The sequence below is a fragment of the Nanorana parkeri genome, unplaced genomic scaffold (assembly GCF_000935625.1).
Source record: "Nanorana parkeri isolate BGI_ZX_2015 unplaced genomic scaffold, ASM93562v1 scaffold334, whole genome shotgun sequence".
Classification (NCBI taxonomy): Eukaryota; Metazoa; Chordata; class Amphibia; order Anura; family Dicroglossidae; genus Nanorana; species Nanorana parkeri.
The window spans coordinates 68,865-89,348 of record NW_017306602.1 but is presented as its reverse complement, the minus strand read 5'-3'; the positions used below and the strand labels follow the sequence as shown (position 1 = coordinate 89,348).

At 41.7% G+C, this 20,484-nt stretch overlaps 1 protein-coding gene across 1 annotated transcript in view; it reads right to left on the bottom strand.

Annotated features, from left to right (window-relative positions):
* The window catches only part of GALNT9 (polypeptide N-acetylgalactosaminyltransferase 9), a 143,654-nt gene that overhangs the window by 93,947 nt on the left and 29,223 nt on the right, over positions 1-20,484 (bottom strand). Inside the window, exon 5 of the mRNA XM_018558347.1 lies at positions 10,694-10,811. Coding sequence (XP_018413849.1) covers positions 10,694-10,811 — 118 coding nt within the window. The remainder of the gene's footprint in view (positions 1-10,693; positions 10,812-20,484) is intronic.

The following is a 20,484-nucleotide window of genomic DNA, read 5'->3' as shown; positions in this document are numbered from 1 at the left end:
GTTGGTAGATCTCAATGGACTCGTCATTTGAAAAGTAGATCTCCAGACGAAAAATAGTGGGCGCCCCTGTCCTAGATTGTTCACTTCTCCTGCCTTCTCCAAACTCTTCACCCTTCTGTGAATAACCCTGTTAATATTTTTTTTTCTAATTTTCTGCTTATGCCATATTCTTGGACATCTGCCCTTCTAGTGCAACAGATGTTTTGTTTTTGGTGAGATGTTTTCCGAGACTCTTCTTTACCAAAACGGATGCAGACACTGCAGCTTTTCTTTCTACCACACTGAGATTGCTCAGCTAGCTACAGTGAATCTGTACCCTTGTAATATACCAAGGTCATAGTAATGCAAACACGAGTTTCTTCAGAACAGATAAATGTATGAATCTGAAACAACATGCTGCAAAGTTACAATGTAAAGTCCTGTCAATGGGGGAGAGGAGACTAATGGAAATGGTTCTTCCTGCCTGCAGACTGATGGCATCATCTTAGCCTAGGCAAAGTCATTCCCCTGGAGCTTAGGGAATTTATTTTAGTAATGAAAACAACATAAAAAAGAAATAAATTATACTGTTGCTGTAAAATATCAGGAAATCATTCATGCAGACTTGTAACGTTATTGAAAGGTCCACTTTAATTAATCAGAAAGGAAGGGTTTGTTCTCATCTTAGTCAGTTATGTTGGAATCTTCATAATTAAAATTGGACTTTCAAGAAATCTTCAGAGCCTAATTTCTTCACTAATAGGCAAGGCTGGTCTTTTCATTTCATACAATGGGTTTAAGTTATTTAAATTATTCCCTTTTCCAAAAATTCTAGTATTCCTGTAGGTTTCCAGGTTTCTCTTAAGATGATTGCTACTACCAATAAATTTGTGAAGAAGTATTAGGAGTAGAAAGGTCATACAGAGTATGAGTGCAACGTGATACATGCATTTTCAGCACAATCATATGACAGTCTTCTCATGCATACAGGAATATATATATTTTGTGTACATCAGGAGATTTATTAAAGTTTATGTCAGGGCAAAATAAAAGAAAAGCATATATACAGTACAACTCTGCAATAGATGCATTTTCCCCATGTTTATTTTCATTAAAAATGCTGCAAGTACAGATCAAATTGTTGATCTGCCAGAAATCCAGTGTGTTCTCGAGTTTTTGTTTGGACAAATTGGTCTAATAACATAGTTCCTTTGCTGCAATTAAATTGTTCTCAACCTGGCCTGCTCGACTACAAAACTCTTTCTAACCCCCCACATATTGATAAACTTTCCAGTAAAACAGCATTGCTGCCATGATTCCCAAGAGCTTGTAGACACAAGTGCACATGTAGGTGAAGGGCTCTTGAAAGATGTAGTTCTGGAGGTGTGCCTTTGTCAGTAGGAACTGACCTCCCAGCAGCTGCCCAAGCAAGAAATTTACAAGTCCAATGATGATGTCACAAGCTGTTTATCACTACAGGAACAAAGTACAAGTAAAAAAGCAAAACTCGTATATGATCTTAGGTGGTAGAGGGAGATTTGGGGCTAAGTTCCTGTAATGCCTGCACAGAGAAATAGGTAGGATAATTACATAGAGATAAATGTAGTCAGCATGAGTATCCCTATTACTGTCTCATAGACCGATTTAGGTAGATTGCCTAAAATACACTAAATACTGAATAACTGAATATGCATACAGGATGAAGCAAAAGTTGTCTGAAGTTCTGGTATATTGTGTGCATACAGTTAGGTCCTTCCATGTATGGCCACTATAAAGCTAAATTACATGGTTGCTTATATAATCTTGCTAGTATTTCTTGCAGAGCAATGCAAAATAATGGAATACATTTTCTACAAGGTATGTATGATAGAGAGGTTAACAGACTACAATATATTGACATTATTATTATAATAATTCTCTATATATGTATTTCTAAATGAAATGAAGAGTTCTCTCTGGGTCTATTTAGATACTACTTTCAACAAAAAAAGTCCTTTCTTGTGCAGATTGGGGAAAATTATGTCATTTCTGAGGCTGAGGCAGCCAAATGAAAATGCATGAGTAGCCAAGAATAGCATGACTTCACACATCAAACAGCTTAGCAGTGAGCAGGCACCCAAACACCAGGCTAACATACAAGCAAAGCCAGTATTTCATTCTAATATATACTGTAAATGAAATATATGCACAAAATCCAACGTGTTTATGTTTATCTAATTAAGTTGATGTGTTATTACTGTGCTGGGCAAAAGATCAGAGCGATTGGCAGTCCTATATAATTGTGCTATATAGGCTCTGCTGATTGGCAGAACCCTCCTTTGAGGATACCCAATAATTCAAGACTCAAGTGACTGCTGTCACTGCTTTTATTGACCTTCACTTGCTCATGCTGGAGAAGCCTTGCCTGTCTATAATATATTAAGGAGGTAATGTTGAATTAACGCTGGGTGATATAGTACCTTCTTTGTTCACATCTGGAAATTTAATTTTAGTGCTTCTTAATAATTTAAAGAAAAGGCCTTTTGCACATTAGACATTTGATTAACTGACTTCATAATACTTAAAAAGAAGGCACCTACCATGAAACCATTGACAATAATGAATCGGTGAATAAAACGTATAATCACATCATTTGTATGGCCATTTAGAATAGAAATAGGCTTAAGGAACACTACTGCACTCTATCAGAATAAGAGATCCTGCCAAGCAAGATCTAGACACATTCTGGTGAGATAAAATGTCCAAACCTATTCTGACTGCAATGACTGTCTGTGGTAGTGTACTTTTATAGTAAAAAAGACCCCTACCCTTCCTGCGTGGTGGTTATTAGTTCAATTCTGCTTTCAGATATACTATTGTATGAGCCTTATAAGGCTAATTTTCAGATATCCTAGCATGCACGCATATTGCACCTAGCAAATTAAAGACACTAATACATCATAGTAGCTAGATAGGTAGGTCACTGCGAAAAGAGATGCTTATGTCTGGATATTGCTTGTGGGAAAACTGTTTTCCATTATTTTGAAACTGCAATCCCTTTGTAAATCATACTCTAGCTTTAAGCATGGATGATCACATTTAGTAATAATGTACAGCATATGCTATTTTGTACACATAATATGGACACAGAGCTAACAGTTAGTCTGAGTCTATCTTAAAGGAGAACATCATTAAAATAATTAAGAACTACTAAGTACCAGCAACAGTGAACATTGCAGAAATATGTAATGTAGAGTACATCTTACAGAGTGCAATGGTCAGCAATATATCTGGGATATGCACTGTGCACAGCACCCTCTTCCATTAACAATGAGTGGAAAAGTGCTCCCTTATTTTGGTGGTCAATAAAGTACCCCCTAACATTAAGGGTCAGTAGTGAAGTGCCTATTTACATTGTTGGTCAGGGTAGTGCCTCATTACATTAGTGGCCTTTGCCCAAGTGCTCCATACACTGTTGGTTAGTGCCCCTTACGTTAGTGGTCAGTAGTGATCTGCCCCCTTATGCTTGTGCTCAGTAGAGAAATGCCCCCCTTACATTGGTGCTCAGTGATGAAGTGCCCTCTTAATGTTGAGGAAATATGCCCCTTTACATTGATGCTCAGTGATGAAGTGCCTCCCTAATGCTGATGTCAGAGGTAGATGTGCCCACTTACATTGGTGGTCAGTGGTAAAGTGTCCCCTTACATTTATGGCCAGTGTAGTGTCCCTTTATGTTAGTGGTCACTGTTTTTGTAACCCAGTATGATGGAGGTCAGTGGTAAAGTACCCCCTTATATTGGTGGTCAGTAATAAAGTGGCCCCTTACGTTGGTGGTTATTGGTAGGTCAGATATAAAGATCTTGGTGCCTGTAGTTTTCAATGGGCAAATAAATATGCATACTCATCCTAATGGTATCGCATTTCATGAACAGATGTGGAATAAAAACACGGCATAAAATGTTACAGAAATGTAACATGACATTAAATCTCTGTTTACCCACTTCAAGACAGCCAAATACTTTTGGGTGCGTATCTTGTGACCATGTTTAGTCTCACAGGCCCAACCCCAAGTGATACCGGTTTGACAAGCAATTCATTTCACAAAGCTCAAAAAACACAATCTTGCTGGGTACATTTCTTAATGGACTTGCATTGCTCTTTTAATCTCTTTTCTATCCATTCTCATAATATAGTGCCAATGTCTGGCTGCTCTTTTTCCTGCCAATTCTATTTTATTTATCATGCTGCTTTTGGGATTAAGAAAAGCTATTTCCTGTGTGCAGGCCAGAAGCACCAATCTATAAGGGACACATTCTTTAAGCTCAAAGTGATTATTTTCCCAAAGCTCTACAATTTATTTTCTTACCATTAAAACACATTTTGTTAATGTAGCAGATTAATTATTGCCTAGCTTTAACTACACTTTTTAGTTGACATTGAAAAATAGGTAGTAGAAGCAAAAAACATTTCAGATTGTAGCAGGAGCAACAGGAGAACGCAAGTATGTAGTTAGAAAGCTGTGCTAAGTCTGTGAAGAAAAGGAAATTTTAAATTGTTTCAAAATTGCATACGCCATTTAACCTCCCTGGCGGTAATCCCGAGCGTGACTCGGGGTTAATTTTCTCTGCCAGGAGCGGTAACCCCGAGTCACGCTCGGGGTAACATTGCAGAGCTGTCAGCGGAGTTTTCTTACCTTCTCCTGGCGATCCAGCGATGTCATCCGCTATGATCGCCGGCGAGAATGATCTATGTCCTCCGCCATGATCGCCTGCCGGCATCTGACTTCCTGGTTCCGTTCCCTGCGAGCATCAGCGGCGCATGGGAGCGGAACTGGGCGGCAAATTCAAAAGTGAAACACACATAAAAGAGCTGATACAGTGTAATCTGAGAGGACTACACTGTATCACCTCAGATCTGACACTTGATAACTATACAGTGCCCCTTGCCTGCCATTTTACTGCCATTTGTGCTGTCATTTGTGCTCATAAAATTTTTATAACATGGCATCAAAAAAGCACCACGTTACTACAAAAGCGTTTTTGGACCAGTTGAGTGACAGCGACACAGAGGTGCTCGCAGAAGTGAGAGATAGTGAGTCGTGGGGAGATTTCTCATCTGACATTGATGAGGCCACGCATCCTGCGCCCAAACTAAAAAAAATCATTGTGATTTGTGACCAATTTCCAGCGGACCTACGTGCCAGAAAGGGACGTCAGCGTGGATGAAAGTTTGATGGCCTACAAGGGACGCCTAAACTGGATACAGTACATTGCATCCAAAAGAGTGCGGTTTGGCATCAAATCCTATATGCTCTGCAAGTCATCCACTGGGTACATCTGGAATTCGGTCATTTACACCGGTAAAGGCACGAAGTTCAACCCCAGGTACAGCGGCTATGGGATGGCCACATCATCTGTCCTTACACTGCTGGAGCCATTGCTGAACCAGGGATATTGTGTGACCACGGACAATTTCTACACGTCTCCGGAACTGTATGAGGTTTTGCTACAAAACAAGACTCATGCATATGGTACCGTTAGGCCTAACCGACGTGACATGCCATCTATGTTTGCCAAGAAAAAACAAAAAAACGGAGAAATGGTTGCCTGGCAGAAGGGTAAGATGATGGCAATGCGATGGCGAGACCGGAAGAACGTGTGTCTTATGAGTTCTGTGCACAATACCTCCACTGCCATGGTCCACACAAAAGGTGGGAAAGATGTGCTGAAGCCGCAAGTCGTGATAGACTATAATAACACCATGGGAGGTCTTGACAGAGCCGATCAGGCAATGACATTTTATCCGGCTATGCGCAAACAACAACAAAAATATTATAAGAAGATCTTCAGGCATCTTCTGGAACAATGCCTTTGGAATGCATATATCCTGCACAGAGCAAAGATTGACAAGCCTCTTGTTCATTCTGACTTTATCTGGAAGGTGGCTGAGCGGATTTTTCTCAACTACCAGACGCCATCAGTAGCTGTGAACAGACCTGGACGTCGTGCTGTTGACGTTGTCAATCCAGAACGCCTGACTGGTCGTCACTTTATGGACTACATTCCGCCAACCGCAAAAAAGGCAGCACCTACCAGGATGTGCGTAGTTTGCTGCTCAAAGAGAGATGACAATGGAAAGAAAGTCCGAAAAGAAACCAGGTTCCATTGTCCTGATTGTGACGTCGGACTTTGTGCAGTCCCATGTTTCAAAATTTATCACACTCAGGATGTTTATTGAATTTTCTTTGTTTGACAAATTTCATTATTTTTGATTACATTATTGAATAAAATTATATTATTTATTAGATTATAATTCATGATTTTGTGTTTCAAACTTTATCACTTCTGGGATGTCTACTAAAGTCTTGCTTGGTCAGGTTTAAGTAAGTAATTACTAAGAATTGCAGGCCTACAATACATAACACCAAATTTCCATGCAAAAAATTGTACCGCTTTTGGCACAAAATTCCTGACATAATCATACCGCCAGGGAGGTTAATGGTAAAGGGCGCTTCCTGGGGGTCCCACGCTTCCGAGAGGCCCCTGGTAAATAAATTTTTCTAATTCTGTTGCTTGCACTGACAGAAATGTTCTTAGTTTTACTATATTAATCAGGTTACTCTATCTGATTTCATTTTGTGTAGTTTAATGTTTTCATTAGATATTAAATGTAATATATTTTTTTCAGTCCACGGAATATTTTACATTTTTATTGTATGCCTTTTTAACCCAAGACCTTGGTATCTCGTGAGTATAGAAACATTTGGCTGCAAAGAAATAAAACTGCTTAGGTGATGAAAAATAACTGAATACATTATGCAAGTATTATGTTTCACCTGGAATGATATAGTACAATGGTTATGTATGAGCTTGCAAGATATAAGCAAATGACTTTCCTATTGCTAAAGGACATTGTGCTTACAGTGTATCTAAACCCAAGGACAAAAATATAATATATTTTGGTTTACCATTACTTAGATGCAGTGACTTCTTTAGTTTTCCTTTATTTTTACTTAAAGGAGAACTATGACCTAAGGGCAAATAAACACACGCTTTACCTTTAGTCTATTAGCAGTATTCATTATTTCCAAAGACCAAGCACATCTGAGAAAAACTCATTTTAAATCATAGAAAACGGCCATCTGCAACCATGCTTCCAGCTCCTTTCCTGTTAGGGGGCGTTAACAGTTAATGCAGCCCTCCCTCAGCTTTTTTTTCTAAACGTAAATCTGCTGTGGCTGCGCTGTCTCAAAGCGTGCACCGCTATGTGGGTGGCCGGAGTGCTGATGAGCAGAGAGAAGCTGTTGTTGACACTGCACAGCACATGGAGGAGACGGGGAGGCAGATAGGAGAGAAAGGGCTCCGCAGCTGCGCGTGCCTGAATGACAGGCACAGAGGACGGGGACGAGGAGGTAGAGAGAGACCTGCGGGGACAGAGCTGCTGCGCATGCCCATATATTCGTGGACGCGTAGCAGCTCTTCAGAAGTGCTGTCAGTCAAACTGATGAGATCAGTGGGGAGGATCCAGACAGTATTGTCGGGATCTCTACTCACTGCGGCGCTTAGCCCTGCCCACCTTCTTAAACAAACTATATCATGCTTAGGGTGCATTTTGGCTAATAGGAGTAAATTACAATATTTACTCCTTTAGCCTAAGGAATACAAAATTGGAGATAAGCTTGGACCCCATAGTTCTCCTTTAATGATAATGCCAGTAACACATTTCCTGTCCTAGGGTGCAACATTCACTCACTGTAATGTATCTCTGGAGGTGCAGTGTCACCCTAAGTGTGTTAGAACTAAATAGCACTAAAGATAACTAAAGAGCACCATCCTCTTTCCTGGGTAGGTGTTTTGTAGTCCACAGAGAGAAGTGGGAACAATGCTAACAGGATTAACATCCTTGAATTAACAGATATAACAAAACCCTTTAAATGGTATATTTCACAGGCTGAAAGAGACCAAATAACAGGAGTTTATTGTTAATGTTTGCATACACTTTAAAATATGTTTTAAGACTTAGATTTACAGTAAATGGTGTCACCAGCCCTGAAGAGATTTTCATGGAACAGGCAGATGCTTAACAGAGGGAGAGTGAGTTGGAAGAAGCCGTCTCCCCTCCTCCTTCTGCCAATCCAAGCAATGGAGAGGCAGCAGCGAACAGGTTCCCAGTCTGCTCCCTCACCAGAGAGAGCAGGCAGTGGGCAGCTCCGTAGTGCTCTGCTGCCTGCACTTTTCTCTCACCTCGGTGGTCACTTCCTGATCACAAGGGAGAGAGGTGAAGAAGTGATACAGTGAGCTGCTATAGCTTGCTGTATTGCTCCCAGGGACAGCGTTTCAGGTGTGTGCAATATGCGCCTAATGAACAGAGATTGCTGAGTGACCTCTGTTTTTTAGGGGCACTATACACACGTTTGTGCGCACAAATATAAATGGCACAGTGCAAGGCATGTGTCGGTTCCACTGCCTTCATCTTAAATTGTGACTGGAGTATACCATTAAGATAGAATGACATTTGTTACTACTGCAATACAGTAAATGAAATTTGACTAGCATGCAGTTTCTAATAAAATGTTACCATAAAATCTGATTCATTCATTTTACAAGATTGGTTTAGTGCGGTGTGCTAGTTGCATTACCCAGTCCTTTCCTCTCAGTTCTGTCACTTAGCTGTCATCTTCTTCCCAGCATGTCATAGCTTTTGTTAGCACATTAATGTAATTATATCACAATTACCTGAAATCTCCATGGGAATAGTGAATGCCATAGAAATGCAGGAGCCGAAGCAGAATCATATCTGGATGTAGCTGTATACAAGTTTCCAAATCAAATGATCCCTTTTGCTCTTAATGGTGTTAATAGTGTGGTAATCACACCAACTGAAAAAATAATCCAACCTTTATACATTTGGCTTCATCTCAACACAGAGAAATAAATGAAGTGAAGAAAAAAAATCCAAAACACTTTAACACTTTAAGGTTACAAACATGAAATCCAAGTAGTATTTAATTTAAACCAAGACCCCTGTTCTGAGTCATTCAAATGAAAGTGGATTAATATATACTCTTATGTATCATGGAAAGTACAGTCTACAGTGCAAGAGGAAATAAAGTTACAGCCCCTGGAATATGGATAGTATTGGCAAGTGCAGTTTTTTGAAGGTACCAGTGAAAGTGCTAACACAGCGCTATAGGTAAAATATAAATACTTCCATAAAAGTGGTAAAAAATTATATATATATAAATACCTTAATAAGAAAAATTAAAAAAATATAAATAAAAGGGTTATGACCCGGTGAGAAAATCCATAAATTACCTAATATTTTAAACGATACAAAATGTATAAAAACTGGTTTGTGTTAATACATAATCTGAGCAAAGGCTCCTAAGTGGATACAGTGTAATACGAAAAATATTTTTCAACAATGAAATCAATCGAAAAGCTTCAAACCATTAAATATCTTATTAGTGAATAATTAAAGGTGAGAATGCCACACAGTGACAGAATTTAAAAATCAAACCCTATAAATTATCTCGTTAGTGAGTGAATTAGACAAAAAGAATAAAAAATATTCCGGTGCAAGATATTAAAATTGAATACGAATGTTTCCTCAAAAAATGCAGAATATAATAATCCAATAATAAATAAATAAAAAAATGACAAATACGCAAACGAAAAGAGCGAAAAAATATGTATAAATAGTTATTTTAAGTCCGGTCTTCCCCGCAGACAGAAAGCAAATACCAAATACAAAAATACACTGCTCTTCTAAATCCGATCTTTACCAGTACCTAGTGGTAAGTATCTTGTCTGGAGCTCAGCAGAAAGCATATCTACAGTTCAAAACTGATAGAAAAATTATATTACTATAGTTGGGTTTTATAGAGACACTGTCACCTTTCCCAAACAAGGCAAAGTGAAAATGTCTCTGGATAGAGTCCTCCCCAACCCCTATATGCTCACCTTTCCAGCAATCCCTCACTGCTCCTTTCTCCTCTGATGCCTGCATGTCAATCAGGAAGCGGTGAGGTCAATCAGACCTAAAGATTGGCTACTAAAAACCAAGTACTGCCACAGGGGAAGGCCACATGCTCCTCAATACCTTGAAGTGCCGGGTACTGTGACGGTATTGGAACAGCTGCAGAGGAAAGAGCAGCAAAGGATCACTTAGAAGATGTGTATATGGGGGGCAGGAAGTATGCCCCTTTCAGAGACATTGCCACTTTGCCCTGCATAGGCAAGGTCACAGTGTCCCTTTATGACCAATAAAAATGGATTTTAATGCATATAAACAGCATGCTATTTGTGATGGGAAGGGGGTTTAACACCGCGGATGTCAACTGGTTAAGCTATCAAATGTCTTTTGATCTCGGCTCTATTCAGATACAACACCCATTAGAGGGAGAGCTACAACCTTGTGCATTAGTGACAATACTTATGTGGCATCTGAAGTATTCATATTCCATACATTGTAGAACTTAGTAAGGGACCCACAGTCCATCAGTCTTTCAGCCTACAAGGCAGACCAATCTACCATTTAGTAAATCGACAGACTCTACCCTGCTATAAATTGTATGTAGTGTCAAACTGCCGCTAGTGAGTTATATATCTTAGTTGGAGTTCTTCCATTGTGTTCAGTCATTCTGACCATATATTACTGAGAACAATGCATGCATTTAATAGATGTGATCTCACACATTACACTGTATTATTGCTGAGCGTGTCTGAACACTTACTCTCATGCCAAGTTCAATATTTTCTCCTCCGTACACCTCCATGCCAGGATCCAACAGTCCAATTTCTCCAAAGTAAGCTTTGTCCACCACAAAGGAGCAGCCAATCATCGCTGGAGTCCTAATATAAAAACATAAAATGAGCACTCTTTCTGTTACACTGGGTCTTCTCCTTGCTGAATGTTGATATCATTGCATGCTAAAAATGTAATTAGGTCATAGCAAAAAAAATCCAAAAGATCAAACCTCGCTTCTGAAGTGATATTTTGGCTCTGAACCCAGATGTGTGCATATTTAATAGAGTATGAAAGGTTTAGGAGTGTAAGACAAAGCACACTCAACTATGGGGATAAATAACCAAGGTCCTTTGAAGCAGTTCATATAGCCACCGCAAGCCTGTAAAAAAAATTTTTTTTCTTTCTGTGCAGTCAGCCTTTTCTCTGTGTCACTTTTGATTCTGACACCACAGTTATTTCTCATTCTTGTGTTCTGTGTTCTGCCTGTGCCTGTGTTCTGCCTGTGCCTGTGTTCTGCCTAAACCCCCTGGCCTAAAATGTGAGATGTTGCTGCTTGAACTTTACAGAATATGTAAACCCAGTCACTAAAATCCTATACAAGCTTTAAACATGTTTAGCTAAAAGTAATTTTCAATTGTGGCAGTGCGTGGCAAAGGGGCTGAGAGGGTCCAGAATGTAAACAATGTTATAAGGAAGAGCCTGGCTTTTCAGGTCCTTCCAGGTTTTCCTCAACGTAGCTGGGATCTGGAGCTCTGGAGATCTCTTAGAGTTCTGGGTGGGATCAGTCTTGGGGCCAGGTGTTACCAATGGCCAGCTTGGGCTGATCAAGTTGCTGAGAGCAGCCTTATAACCCAGCCCAGTGCTCAGAGTGGGGAGAGAGTTGAGTTGGAGTTGTGTGGGTGCAGGAGGCACAGAGCACAGCAGACTCAGGTGAGTGCTGGACAAGTGGAACAGCCAGGGAAGGCTGGGAGAGGTCGGTAAGGTCGGTAACCCTAGGACCTGTGGGACACCCTGCTGAGAGAGCAGAGTGAGGGCTCATGAGCGGTGAGCAGTGTGAGTTTCTTGGAGCTGTGGAGAGCTACAGAGCGAAACTAAAAGACTGTCCTTTATGTTGCTGCTAGAAACTGTCTTGTGCAACAGGGGAGGTCTAATCTGTGGAAGGAACGAGATGTTTGGTGTTTGCCCTTAATAAAACTGCATTTTACTTGCACCTCTCCGGTCTACAGTCAAGTGTCCTTACACAATCTAATTTCTAAATCTGCAGCTTTCATTAAAAAAATTACCTTGTGCAGGCACATTCTATTATAGGGTGACAACACTTCATCCCCTGCTTTGTCACCCAGTCACACATTCTTCTGGTAAAGAATACAAACGGCCTTGCTAAAACTCATTGCACAGGAATAGTCAATTCTTATCATCATAAGGAAACCCCACTTGAGATATGGTGTACAGCAAATGGCGGAAGTGCATACATGTTGAAAGGAGATGCAAAGAGGCTACAGGTCGATCAGCAGTGTATATGATAGAAAAACAGTATTTTATGAAAATATAATACATTATATTATGATACACAGTGATTAGCAAAGCAGATAGGCGTTTCATGTACCTTACCCCAGAGGAGACAGGCAAATGCTAAATTAATATTATTATTTATCTCTGCTCTTTTCTATCATGTTATCAATCAATAACACAAAAACTGTCAATGTAAGTCTGATCTCAAACTTCATCTTATGCAATGGTATTGTCTTAACATTTTAACTAAAGATTCTGAAAATTAGATGTAACACCTATAGGAAATAGATTAAGCAGTTTTGCCATTAGTGCATATTTTTTTTTTTTTTTACTTTTTTTCATTCTCTTAGTATCTTTTCTTGGAGGCAAGTTCTGCTCAGGAGATGACATTTTTCATTCAAATAAATACTGGTAGTAATTCACCAGAAGAGAACTGCAGAATATGAACCAGTGAACCTTTTCAAGGTCACAGCCTACTGCTTTCGAAGGCATACTGTCATTTGCAAGAGCCCACACTGCATTACAGGCTCAGAGGAGGCAGATGTGTTTGATATGTGACTTCTTGTAAGCATTTCTTTTCACAGCCTGCAAGTTTTTCACTGATATAATATGGGTCTGTCCTCTTTGTGGTCCCTTGTCAGATCAAGACTAATTCATTCTGGTTTTCTGTTACGGTAGTTTAGTAATACATCTTATTTCACCCAGCAACTTGGTAGTACCTAAGTTAATAATCAAGGTCAAAACTTAACCATTTACATGCAATGTAAGAATGTAATGGAATAAAAATCTGTTAATTAAGTGCTCTGTACTGGCAGTACAGTATGTGTGCACAGTAATTAAGAGCTTCTACATATGGACTGCTCATTAGTGCTAGGACTTTCAATAGACCTGAACTTGCCCAATATTTGCTTCTGTTGGCATTGCTGAGATGTATACTTGCCAAGGAGTGTTTTATACAAACATAATTGGATTGCAAAAAGAGCACATTGTGTGTGTGTGTTTATATATATATATATATATATTTTATGTAAATGGGAAACTGGGAGGAAACTCCTTTTCTCATACTCCCCATTCTCATGTTTTTCCTCAGTAATTTCTATTTTCCTTCTGTGTGGATGAATCGTGAATTTAGACAATGGGGTCTATTCACTAAGCTGCTGAAGGATCTAGCCAGAGCTTCGGCCGATCCTTCTGGTAGTTTCGGCCCCAGGACCCCTTCGGTTCAGTCGAACTGAAGGGCTGCTGTACGTGCTATTCACTATAGCCCGTACAGCTCCCAAAGTTGGCCGAGCGGCTCAGTCGAGCCGAAGGCATATGCTTTGGCTCCACTGAGCCGAGGTGAAAGACGAAGCTGGCCGAGCGGCCGGCCATTGGCTGGCCGACAGCCTGATTCTGACAGCTGGGCGGAGCTGGGCAGAGCCTGCTTCTGGCAGCTGGGCGGAGCCAGCCGTCACCAGATACCTGGTAACCAGGGACGCTGTCATTACACACTCAGAACCCGGCCGGGCCGCTATGATATCACAGTGGCCTCTCTGTGTTCTCAGTGTGTAATGACAGATGGCCTGCCGGAGGTTCGGTTTAACCGATCCAATTGTTGAATCGTCTAAGTCGAACTCCTTCTGCATTTCGGGTCGGCTGAACATGCAGAGCATGTTCGGCCGACCCGAAGCCACGCGAAGCAAGCCGATGTACAGCTGAAATCAGCCATGCAAGCCTGGAGTGAATAGACCCCAATATTGGGTAAGGAGGTGAGGAATGCAGTAAAACCCCTATCCCTATCCAAAAACTGCCTGGAGTTCCACTGTAACTTCTTGCTGAAGTATGTGAACTTCCAGTTATAACATTTATTGCAGGTGTCAAGTATACCTTCTGTGATAAATTAATGCTCTGTCACTGTGGATTAAACATGGTTCAGCATGTGCGGCATCCCTGACTAGGTGTAAGACTGATTGTCAGATGGGTGCTGCCCTTTAAAATCAGACAGTCTGGCTAGTCAATGCTCTTTCCTCTCCAGGAGACAGCCAACGCTGCAAGGGAGCAGGGTGAGTATGTTTAGACACTAGGAACGTGTCTGGCCTGTTTGGCATTAAAGACATCTTTAGGGGAAAGTGAGAGTAAGGCGCTGGATATGGATCCCCAAAATGATGATAACTAGAATTAAGCCACATGACTTGTGCTTGGCAGCTCTCTGCAAAACAGGGATCTCCCAGGAGACTGGAGACTGAGGACACTGAGCAGAGAAGTCTATGGGTATATAAAGTAGTCTGAAAGAGACATTTTTAGAGTCTAAAAAGTATTTATTCAGTTCCTCTGACAACAGGAAAATAGTGGCATCCAACGTGTTTTAGGTGCCAAAGAAATCCCCTAAATAAGGGCTTAGACACTTATAAGAAAGTCAAATTGGACTCAGAATGTAGCTTCTGGGCAATTTAAACTAAACCTAGTCAAAGTATGGGTGCTTGTGTCTTTGAACCAAATGTTCAGGTGTAGATTAAACAACCCAGGATCTATATTCTGCGTTCAATTTGGTATTTTGATAACTGATTAAGCCATGAAGAGGGGGATGGCCCCTGAAATGTGTTGGCTGCCACTATTGTCCTGTTGTTGTAAGAGAAACAAAAGAAATACTTTTTGAACTCTAATAATGTCTGTTCAGTGCTTCTTTTGGTTTATATATATATATATATGGTCTTAAAGACAGTTGCACTGTCCAGGCTGTCATCTGAGAGATTAAGTTCCAGTCTGGGCTGAAAATGGCTGTGGGTTTTAGCAGACTGCATAGCCAGGAGGCTGAAGGATTGTGCTGTGTTGTATGATGCTGAGAACTCCCCTGTGTGGGAAAATACTTCTGTAAATTAACTTTTGTTCTTAAATAAAAGTAGACAGGAGCTCCTTAAGCATATGTTTGGAGTGTACTGGGTCCTTGAATGCTCTACATTTGAAGCTGGCATTGCACACTACCCAGAGTTGCACAAGATAGTAACTGGTGGAAGTGAACAGTCTGCTATCCTAAACACAGTATAGGGTCATCTGGTAAAATCCTTAACCAAGCTGGATGTATGTCCTGTCTCTACAGAGAAATGCTGATATAGTAGTTCTGATTTTGATTGTCTTTCCAATCAAATCAGAATTCAGGATTAATCTACAGAAAATTACAATTTTGTCATGCTGCTCTGTATTGTTCAAGAGAGGAGATGCTTGTTTATTGACTATTTATGGAAATGTTGATAGATAACAGACAAGCACTAGCCAATCCATACACTAAATTCAAGGATTGATAAATGACACTAGACATACTTGTCTTGGATGGTGAAGTGTCGGAGTTTCATTTATCTCAGCCACAACATTTCGTATAAAGCTGAGCATAATATGTTATATATATGCTTCTGAAAAGACCTTTAGATTGTATTACAGATAATTTCTCAATATTATTCAGCTAGTTCACATCAGTTTGGTCTGCAGCCCCACATAGATAATAAGCAGGATAGTGCTAGAGGTAAGAATCAATATGTTCTTGTCATATGTGATATATGTGCTGCTATTGAACCAGTGACATTTTTGCATTGTATTGTTTTTTTGCTTTTTTTTTCCACTATATAAAAATGTAAGAAGGACACTACAATCTCTTGTTCCAGCCTACATCTTCATTATATTCAAAATTAGCAACAGAAAACTGCCATTTTAAAAAATGTAGAACTCTTTTTAAACCTCTCAGCTTTATCTCTTCTCTCTTGGTGAATGGTGAGTTGAGTCATCCACATACAATTTCAGACTTGATATCAGATCAACAACATCTACCAACAACTATGTAGTTTGAGGGTGAAGAGATTGAAGAAAGCAGGAGAAGTGACCAATCTAGGACAACATAGCTGAACTGGAAAAATTATCCAATTCAGCTCACTTTAGAGTTCAGCTATGTTGTCCTCGATTGTTCACTTCTCCTGCCCCCTCCAAACTCTTCACCGTTTAGTAAATACCCCGGTCAAAGTTAAAATAGCTTAAACACTTCAGCTCTAGCACTGTAAACCAGCGGTCTCAAACCCAATTAAGTCGGGGGGCCACTGGACACATTTTTTAGTCCCGTGGGGGCTGCTACTATCTATGGTACCCGTTTTAATGTCTGCACATGTTACAAGTGGCAACTGTCACCGATTCAAATTAATGATCGGGTGACAGCTCCTGCATGTAAACGCCTGCGCGCCGCATGTAATCATATGTGAAAGGATTACATGCAGTTAGGAATCAATCACTCTCCCTGGATATACGATTGTTTATCCAGGGATAATGATTGTTTTTGTAATCAATAAACTTCCCCCTCCCTCCCAAGCCCCCATAATAAACTTTCCCCCCTCCCTCCTTTCCTTCCAAGCCCCCTCACCTGCTTGCATCTTTGCAAGGAGGAGGCACATCATCGTTCCCTGGTTATCTGGTTATCTAGTGGTGATTAGTAAGGTCTAGTGCAGACCTTACTAATGACCCATCATTCGGCCGGAGCTCAGAACTGACGGAGCTCCGGCCGAAGCTGACAGGAGTAGCTCTGCGGTCTGCATCCGACAGAGATGCAGACCGTGTAGCTGCTCCCGCAAGTCGGGCATGCGGTCATGACGGTTGAAAAGTACTTAAAAAAACGTACGATCTTCTTGGACAGGCAGATCGTACTTGTGATCATCGATTGCGATGACTGCAATGAGGGGCGGGCTTTTGATGACTGCAAACGGGCAGTGTGCGCGTTTGCAGTCACCGGCCCGTTTGGCAGTTGTCGTACAGTAGAAACGGTCGCACGCCTTCCATACACTGCACGATTATCGTACGATCGCGGGATTTCAGGTGCCCATACACATACCTTTAATGTGCCCATACACTGTACGATTATCGTACGAGAATCGCGGGAAATCCCTCCGAAAATCGTATGATTCTCAGCAGGTTAGTGGCCTGCTTGTTCAACAACTGCGGAACAGGCCGGTGTGCACACCCGCACACTGCCCGTTTGCAGTGATCGGAAGCCCGCCCCTCACTGCGGTCATCGGAAGCCCGCCCCTGAGTGGGGCAGGCTTTCGATGATCGCAAGTACGATCTGCCTGTCCAAGATGGGCAGATTGTACGAGCTTTCAATAAGCTTACGACCATCGCAAGACTTTTGTCTTGCGATGGTCGTAAGGTGTATGGGCACCTTATCTCACATCTAAACAGTGTTTATAAACAATGTACCAGAAGGACCATCTTGTTTACAGCAACAGCTATAATAGCTGCTGTATTTACAACATTTTAGGGGAAAGATGAGTGGGGAAGAAGGACAGGACATGTGCACATGCCGTTTGCACTTTGATTAAGCTTTTTTTCCAGTGTGTGTAGCATGCCCAATGTTCACAACTGGTTAATAAGGTGTTTTGTATTGGCATTTTTGTATGATTTGTATACATCCCTGTCCATGTACACCTTCCCTTTTGGCTAGGTATAAAGTGATCTGAATGGCTGCCATTTTTGTTTTGCTTTCTAAATGTGTGTTGCCATGTTGTGCTGATATGTTAGCTCACATATATGAATTATACAGTATGTTCTTATTGCCCACACACAGTAAGATTCCAGAATTGTGACCAATTACAGGTAAGTGCAATGGGCCTACCTGGTTATATATTAATGAAAATGGTAATCTAGGTAGACATGCAAACTGTTTGTTGGTAAAGTTTGGGTAGATTGTGTAGTCACACTATCATATGCAGTGGCATATCCATGGTATGTGTCACGTACCTGATGGAGCTTGAGATGACGAGGGCGGCCCCTCTCTTGCAACTCTGGTCCCAGAAGGCCTGATAGAGAAGACAGGTACTCTGGGGCACAGCGGGGCACGAGTGCCTGGATGAGGACTTCGTTACCAGGAGGTAACTCGTACGGTCTCTTGCTGTGAGGGATAATATAAACGCACAGCAGGGAGGCAGACAGAGAGTAAACGAAGTCAGGCAGACCGGGTCAGCAACGTGCAGGCAGAGAGGTTGTATAGCAGTAGGCAAACTCGTGGTCGGGTCACAGGCCGGGTTTGGTAACATGCGGGCAATGCAGGAACAGGCAGGGAGCAGGAGAATCGTCAAGCACTTGGCATGAAGGTTAGTCTTTGGTTCCCAAGAATTCTCTTCTGGGCCGTAACCCTTCCATTTGACCAGATATTGGAGGCCGCCTGCACGTCTTCTGCAACCCATAATGGCTTCGACCTCGAATTTTTTTTCACCGTCAATCAACACAGGAGGAGGAGGAGTAGACCCACGATTAGGAAATGGACTAGCAACATCAGGTTTTAGTAATGATACATGAAAAACAGGGTGTATTCTATAGGAAGAAGGCAACCGTAATTTATACGCCACCGGATTGATTCGCTTCTCCACCGAGAAGGGACCGATATAGCGAGGACCCAGCTTCCTGGAAGGACAGGCCAGCTTCAGATTCGCCGTAGACAGCCAAACCAGGTCATCAGGTTGTAGTTCCAAGTCACCCCTTCGTCTCTTATCATACACCCTCTTGTTGTCCTCTTGTGCCTTTGTAATGGATTCCTGTAATATTCGATTGTTAGCGAGAAAAAAGGTAAGTTTGTCCTGAACAGCAGGTAGAGAGGAAGCAGGTAGTGCCGCCGGCAAAAAAGCAGGGTTGTAACCATAATTGGCAAAAAATGGCGACTGCTTAGTGGCCGAATGGATCGAATTATTGTAGGCAAACTCAGCTAGGGGGAGTAGAGACACCCAATCATCCTGAGAAAAGGAGGAGAAACAGCGAAGATACTGTTCCAAGGTCTGATTCGTCCTTTCAGTCTGACCGTTGGTCTGTGGATGGTACGCAGAGGAGAAACATAGTTGTATATTCAAGGTCTCACAGAGAGATTTCCAGAATCTTGAAGTGAATTGCACTCCCCGATCAGAGGTAATGGTGGTGGGCAGTCCATGCAATCGAACAATATCCCTGATGAAGACACGGGCAGTGTCTGTAGCGGAGAGGGCTCCCCTTATTGGAGAGAAGTGAGCCATCTTCGAGAAGCGATCGACCACCACAAAAATTCCAGTGAAGTTTTCCGAAGGGGGAAGCTCTACAATGAAATCCATCGATATCATGGACCAGGATCTGTCCGGGACGGGAAGCGATCTCAATAACCCCCATGCTTTGGACTTACTCCCTTTACTGCGTATACAAGTAACGCAAGAGTTCACATAGTTCTGGCAGTCCACCGCAAGGCCAGGCCACCAAAAATGCCGTTGAATCAATTCGGAAGTCTTGAGGACTCCAAAATGTCTGGCCAGAGGGCAATCATGACAAGACCGGGGTATTTGCGGCCGGAGTTCCGGAGGGACAAAAATTTTTCCCTTCTTGTCCGAAGGGACTGGCCAGTCCAGAATGGCAGATAGCTTTTGTGGATCCATAGAGATGCCCTCAGTAGAAAGCATAAACCCTAAAAACTGGATAGTCTGCTTCTTGAATTCACATTTCTCCGCCTTTGCGAATAGACCATGCTGACGTAGCCTCTCAAAAACCTGCTTAACGTGCGTCTGATGGGATTCAAGAGAGGACGAGAAGACAAGGATGTCATCCAGGTAAACGATCAAAAATTGGTCCAGAAAATCCCTGAAAATATCATTAACCAGATACTGGAAGGTAGCCGGGGCATTGCAAAGGCCGAAAGGCATTACTAAGTATTCAAAGTGTCCGAACCGGGTTCGAAAAGCCGTCTTCCATTCATCTCCCTCACGGATTCGGACTAGGTTGTAGGCCCCTCTGAGGTCCAATTTGGTAAAGATTGTTGCACTGCGAAGCCTCTGAAAAAGTTCTGGAATCAGAGGAAGCGGGTATCGATTTTTAATGGTTATCTGATTTAAATCTCGATAATCGATACAGGGACGTAGGGTGTGGTCCTTCTTCTCTACGAAAAATATACCCGCGCCAGCGGGAGAAGTAGAGGGACGAATAAACCCTTTTGCAAGATTCTCCTCTATATAGTTCTTTAATGTCTCCAGCTCTGGCTCGGATAACGGGTAGATCCGTCCATAGGGAATCTTGGCTCCCGGTAGTAGTTCTAGGGGACAGTCATATGGTCGATAAGGCGGCAACATGTCTGCCTTTTGCTTACTGAAAACATCAAGATACTCATGGTAATGCGGAGGAAGGAGTGAGCAAAGTTCTTGGTTGGTACCCTGCTGACATAGGGAAACAGTAGGTGCAGCAGTGAGGAAACAATTTTGTGCACAATAAGCAGAACGGAAATCCACTCTATTAGTCTGCCAGTTAATA